The following is a 7,404-nucleotide window of genomic DNA, read 5'->3' on the forward strand; positions in this document are numbered from 1 at the left end:
TTAAGGTTTATTAAAATCTGACTAACACTTAATTAAGTAAAAAAGCGAATAATTTGACACTATTAAATATAATTTTATATTATTAAAAAAGGAGGAGTGCTAGAGGATCAGTAACTTTTATAATTTGTAGTCATCAATGATGATTTTAATGGTGTGAGATTTTATCCAATTGTTCATTTTTTTTTGTTGGTTAGTTACATGCTGGCCAGAATTTGAAAAAGTTGCTCACTCTAAATTTTTTTTTAAAATATTAATGATAATTAATTAGTGACTAATTATACGTACGTATTGCAGTTGGTGGAGGGGCTAATCTTGTATGGGATGTTAACACCACATTTGGAAGGGAGTGAGCCAGCATTGGCAAGATTAATGCCGGGGACTTGACCGGCCGATGTTTTAAGGCAAGTGCACACGGTCTTGCGGTCGGCGGGAGTCCTGGCACCGGCAAGGACATTCTTGACCCCTTGGCAACATGCCAGTGGCGGGGCTCCCCCGCGCTGCAGGTATGCGAGGCAAGGTGCCAAGGAAACGGTCACGGTGCCACATGAGATGGCACCGTGGACCATCGGTGCACTCAACAATGCCATGCACACCATAAGAACAACGCATGTAACCCTAATGCTGGCCATGATGATGAGTGATTGAGACTTGATAGAGAATGAAAAGAAAACAAGTGTTTTTTATTGAGGGTGATTGGTTGGTTGCACTTGGGTGAATGCTAGTGGTGCAAAGTGTAGGGTTTATATAGAAGGTTTTGGAGTGGGGGTTTTAAATGTGAAAGATAAGGCATGTAAATGAATGTGGTGGTGGTTGTGCTCAATTCAATGCTTTCTTTCGTACATGGTCTTATCTTTCAGCACCTGGCTTCATATTAGCCGTTCATTATGGTCATCTATTAAATTTGTTAAATATATAATTGTTTATTAATTAGTTTAAATTTTTTACATAAATAATTTTATAATAAAATTAGATAAATTATTACTGATTGAACCATACTCATAATTAAGTGTAAAAAAAATACAAATTCAAAAAGACATATAAAATATGGAAAAGTCTAGGAAGACAGCAACTTTGTTAAATTCTGGCCAGCATGTAATCAGTAAAGAAAAGTGAGCCATTAGATGAAACTTCACATCCATCTCACACCATTAAAACCATTATTGATAGCTATTTGATGGCTACAAATCACAAAATTACTGGCCCCTAGCATTATATATGAAGTATACTTAATCTTTTAAAATAACCATTATTATGTAAATTTTCTCTTGATCTGTAGACATCTTTAAAGATCAGATCTACACACACAAAAAAGTAGTTTGAAAAATGCATTATGTTTTTTTCCCAAACGAACTGAATATTTTTATTATTTGTAAGTACAAATAATAAATAGGTCAAATTGGATCAGACTTTATTTTTATCTGATCAGATTTGTAATATAGAAAATTATCTGATGAGTTTGATATGTAATATATCATATATAGGCTACTTTTTAGTATTGAGATTGGTTTGCTATATATGGAAAATTTAGTCTGATTAATTGTAAGTTGCTTCAAAATAGTACCAGTATCTAATTAATTTAAAATGGACGACATGTAGTTTCATTATCAGAAGCTTTATTTGATCGACAATACCATCGTTTGTTTTATATTATGGGTATTTTTTTTTATTTAAAATTTTCTAAGTCAAGTTTGAGTGTTTGACATAATGCGAAGTGTGAAGTCAGATAATATATATGGATATATATGTACAGAAAAGGAAAAAAAAAAGAAATTAATAGCATATATTTCTTGAATTGAAGTTGCAAGAGATCAGATCAATGCTATTATTGGTTTTTTTTCCCCTCACCGACGTGAGCAATAGACTCACTAGTTTTTACTAGTTAGCTACTGGATAGTCACTACTCACTAAAAAAAAACGGTTACCTAAAACCTAACTATCACTGGTTTGGAGTAAAAGGAATACAAATTAAATACAATGTGATTACGTGAATAATAACTAATTCAAATATAAATATTACGTATATAAAAAAATTAAAAATTAATTATTAAATCAGTTATTATATATTATTTTATATATTTTTTATTTATATTTTATATTTTATATTTTAAAATATATTTTATATGAAAAACTAATTTAATTGTGGACTAAATAATTGAACACATTAATTATTTAGATAGTATTTGTGAACTAAATTTTACTGCTATCTTTTCGTAATAAAGACAGTAATAGTCACGAGCTCGCTGTTCCCATCTTTGAATGACAGATGGAGTTGGGTGAATTATTTTCCCATCATGTTCCATCTTGATTAAATTTTTATGACATTTGATGTAAAATCACGCTATTTAATTTGCATATGGATTTATGAGTGGTGTTGGACTCTGATATGGGAGAGAGAGGTATTTCACAATTTTGTGGTGTCAGTAAAACCACAATTCGGATCCTGCGAGTTTCCATTACTAAACGTACGGTCCGATTTGATGCAGTCTGGACACGCATCGCAGCAGCTTCTCTCCTAACGGTGCCCTGAAACTAAACAAAGACTCATGCAATCCATTCTCATTATCCGGTTACAATCACTTTCAGATTTCACTTTCAACTTCGCTCCCACCTTCTTCTTCTTCCTTTCTCCGTTTAAATTTTTTAAAAAAAAATTTATATTTCGTAATTATAATTATTATTGTTAGGTGGCTAATTATTATTGTTGTGGTTAGAAATTGAATTTAGGAATTATTATCATTTTTATCAGATATAGGTTTTTTTTAATTTTTTTAATATTTTATAATTAAAATTATTATTGTTAGAAAGTTTATTATTATTGTTGTTATTGTTAGAAGCTGAATAGAAATGTGTATTATTTTTGTACTCTATCATTTAAAATAATACATTTTCAAAAGTACTCTATTATCCATTTTTCTTACTCTACTAAATAATAACAGAAATCATACTAACAAATTTTTGGGTTACATACCATGAAGGAGAAAAATACAAATGCAGAGAACCAGAGGAAGAAGACGAGCAAGCTTGAAGAAGAACACGGAATCTGATATTTTCAATAAACCTAAATCGGACCTACCATTTACTATTGGCAGATTCAAATTAATATTTAAAAAAGGGAACTCGGACCCTACGATTTCATTTTCAGCTTGATAAAAAATATATATATACAAAACGCACGGTCCGTTTTGCATTGTTAAAATTCAAATTCCAGCCATCAACAAGTCGTACCCTCAGACTTGTTTGTTTATTTTTGCTTAACAAAGAACTCGGACCCTCCAAGTTCTTTCACCTAAAAATGACATAAAGCTGCCCCACCTTCTTGTCTATTTCTCACTATTTCCATATCCGGAGAAAGCACACTAACGGGTTCCATAACTAAAAAATTGAGCCGTAAAATCATTGATATATCTTGTTTAATAACTTAAAGATTTAGAAAATTGCATTGGTTCATGATATGGGTTAATTTTTTTGGATATGGGATAAAAATTGGTGTAATCCTTTAATATTAGAAGTTATGGTGTTTTACAAAATTTTGGGGGTATAGAATTCGCAGAGTGCGAATTGCCAAATCAATTTATTTTTAATTTATAAAAACAATACACAGACTACGTATTGTATTATTTTAATATTAAATTATAATACGCGGTCTGCGTATTGTAAATACACAGTTTGCATATTATCAGTACAATACGTATTCTGCATATTGTGTTTGCCCAGAACAGCGTTTCCATAACACTGTAAAATTATATTTTTTGTAACATTAACGTAAAACTCACTTTCCTCTTTCATATTAAAATAAAAAAAATCTCATGATATTAAAATTTTACGTAAAAGGTATAGAAGAGTTGAATATTTCTTATCTCAATGTCTCTAAATAAAGAAAAAAAAAGGGTAAAAATCACAGATAAACCAATGGGGGAAATTTGTTACATGAATAAGCCAAACGAAAAAGAGATCCACGAATCAGCCAAACCCTATTTATATACAATTCGAACCTAATTGGTTCGAACCCTATTTACCCATAATTCGAACCTAATAGGTTCGAACTTCAACTTTATAATTCGAACCTAATTGGTTCGAATTACGTTCAATTACGTGCATCAAATAATTCGAACCTAATTGGTTTGAATTATGAGTGATTGTGCTATATAAGGAGTTCGAATCAAGCAGATTCGAATCACTTATCCTTTTTCATACCCCACCAAATCCCAGAGAAAACGACCCAGATTCGATCTGAGAAATAGTAGAACCGAAGACTCAGCTGATGGGGGACGATCCTGCAAGGCTGTACCGGTTGGATGGGGTTGCTCATATAGCCGGGGTCATCAACGACGAGGTTAGTACATAGAAAAGTTTCTGCACACGGTTTATTTGAGTTAGTGGTTTTGCATGTGGTTTTAGCGGTTCTATATGTGAGTGGTTTATCGGGGTGGCATTGCAAATAGTTTAGCTTAGAGGTTATTGCATGCGGTTTTGGGGGCGGTTTTTGGTAAGTGGGTTTTTGTAAGTGGTTTTATATGCGCTTCTGTGAATAGTTTATGTAAGTGGTTTATGTTAGGTGATTTTGTTAGTGGTTTGTTGTAGTGGTATTGCAAATGGTTTAATTTAGTGGTTTTGCATGCGGTTTAGTTGGTGGTTTAGGGTAAGTGGTTTATTGTACGTGGTTTAATAATGCGGTCCATTTAATGCGCAGCTACAGCGATGCATCAGGAGCATGCGGCGGCAACAAGGCATGCCACTCGATGAGCGTTATTTATTTGTGCAGTGTTCTTCCTGTTACTTTTATTTAAATAAGTAGACATCGAATGTTTCTGTATAGCCAGTTGGCGTGACAACATCGGTATTTATTTGTGCAGTTTATCTAGATGCCTTATAGCTCTCCCGAGGTACTTCAGGTTGTGCATCCGGAGGTGTTGGAGCCTCGACACATGGCAATGTGGCGTTCTGTCACGTCACTGATATACTTTGCCGTCGTAGAGTGGCATCAGGTTGACAGGGTGCTACCGCAGTTCGGTGGTGTGCAACCCCTCCCGCGTCCCGCCCTGAACATCGACTTTCTGATGTCGAAGGACGGGAGAGGCGGTGATCGTTGGTTCCCGTCCGCCTTACCGGATTGGCATATTCATTGGGAGACCCGTGCGGACCACGTCCTCCGGTTCGATGTTGTTGCCGATCCTGGACCTTCGCACGCCTATCTAGACTGGTGGAGCCAGCATGGGAAGAGGTACTTGTCACCCGATATTCATCTGGGGGATCCGAGGGGCATTCCTATTCCTGTCGAGGCGTCACAGAGAGGTCCTGGTCGAGTTCTTGACATGGATCGAGTCGACGACGTCCCTGATAGGCGTCGGGTTGAGAGGAGAGCTCGTGTCGGGACACGACGGAGCCAGCGTGAGTGGAGGTGGCTGGAGCGGGCTATCGACGAGGCTGATGAGGCAGGTAGGGGTGGTCATCGAGGACGAGGGCGTGGAGGCAGACGGAGGGCACCCGTCGAGGGCCAGGACGGTCGTGAGGCTGGTGGCCTTGGTGGACAGGGGTACGCCACCAGAGATCCTGCTCCCCATGCTGAGGCTGGACTTGGGGAGGTGCCGCTGGGAGATTACTTAGTTGGAGTTCCACCTTACGACCCCACACCTCAGGAGAGTAGGCCATGGGTGAGTCCAGGCAGCACGTTTTCAGACCTACTTGCCGGTGTTGGGTTTGACGGGGATCTTGGATCCCCCTTCTTTGATGACATCAATGCCATCATGCATGATGATGAGGTTGTCCCTGGGCGGAGTCAGACGACGAGGACACAAGCATCGTTAGATGTCGATCTGAATGAGCCGCCCTCCGTTCCTCCTCCTGAGTATTTCGCTTTGGGTGGTACCCCAGCGTCGGCACATACTGCTGGGTCACATTCAGTTGCCGGGCCGTCCTCATCCCGAGCGGTACATGTCCAGCCTAGGACGCCTGCACAGCCAGCCCCGCAGGACGAGGACGAGGACGAGGAGATTGAGGATCAGGAGCCGTTTATCCGGAGAGGTCAGAGGACACAGGTTCCACGTCGTTGGTTCACGGGGTCGCATCTTTTTAGATGATTTATGTGCCTAGTTGTATGTTACCCATGTTCGTCTATGTATTTTGTTACCAGTGTTACTTTGTATCCACCTTTAGATGTATGTCTGTGTTAGAGAGAAAACATTTGTACTTTGCATTTTGATGTTATTTAATTGCCGCATCATGTCTTCATAATGTAACTCGTACACTAATTTATTCTCATGCGTGTTCAGCATACATTTCGTTTAATACTACCTAAACAAAACGTATTCATAAATTCCGATCCCATGCACGTAACATATGCAGCTTCGTTCCTTACTAATTCGAACCATCTAGTTTCAAATTGCATTGAACGTAGTTCGAACCAATTAGGTTCGAATTACTTAAGGGACAAAATCGGTAGTAATTCGAACCAATTAGGTTCGAATTATAAAATTGAAGTTCGAACCTATTAGGTTCGAATTATGGGTAAATAGGGTTCGAACCAATTAGGTTCGAATTGTATATAAATAGGATTTGACTGATTGGTGGATCTCTTTTTCATTTGACTTATTCATGTAACAAGTTTCTCTTGATTTATTTGTATTTTTTACCCGAAAAAAATTATGTGAAATTATTTGGATTACGATCAAGAAACGCCAACGCAACACTTGCATCAAATATCAAATTTATTGACTAATAATAAATTTTAAATAAAATTCTAATTCCCAATAAATTAATTCTTAGATTATCAAATTGAAAATCCGTAACAAAGCGAAAAAACAAAAGGCTAAGGGTCACTTCACTTTCAAGTTTCACCCTTTGTACGTCATGCATGGTGCAGTGGTGGTGCAGAGGGTTCACGTCAAGTAATGGTCCTACGCATAGGTCCTACCTTGTTTGAAGTTCAGACTCGGTAGATCTCCAAATAAATGCTGTCATGTTTTGCAAATATAATTGCCACGTACATACATATATTTATTTAAATTTAATAACACCATGTGATTTCATGAAATAGTATCTGTACCATTTCTTATTTCTAGCTACTTTTCTACTACAGTTTTTGTGTACAATAGTAAAACCTCAGAAAATGCATGTGGACATGTTGGGTCATGTAACATATTTCCATCCTTTATCTTCAACAGTGTGTTCGTTAGTGATGTCAAATTTAACCGGTGGGGCAGTCACATAGTGATTATTAATTCAATTGTTGATTATAAAACACATATGCCATTTAGATCCCTACCTTAATTTATTTTATAATTTTTTTAATTTTTATAAATGTGTTATTTTATTTTAATTTTATTTTAAAAATTTTTTAATTTGATTTTAAATATATATTAAATATATATTTTTTAATTTTAATTCTCTAATAAAAAAAAAAAAAAA

At 36.3% G+C, this 7,404-nt stretch overlaps 1 protein-coding gene across 1 annotated transcript in view; it reads right to left on the minus strand.

The window, feature by feature from the left end:
• The window catches only part of LOC107625853 (non-specific lipid-transfer protein 1), a gene marked incomplete at its 5' end in the record, with an annotated part of 49,824 nt that extends 49,111 nt beyond the window's left edge, over positions 1-713 (minus strand). The window contains 1 exon segment of the mRNA XM_021116248.1: positions 286-713. Within this exon segment, the coding sequence (XP_020971907.1) occupies positions 286-629 (344 nt within the window).

The sequence above is a fragment of the Arachis ipaensis genome, chromosome B02, assembly GCF_000816755.2.
Source record: "Arachis ipaensis cultivar K30076 chromosome B02, Araip1.1, whole genome shotgun sequence".
NCBI lineage: Eukaryota > Viridiplantae > Streptophyta > Magnoliopsida > Fabales > Fabaceae > Arachis > Arachis ipaensis.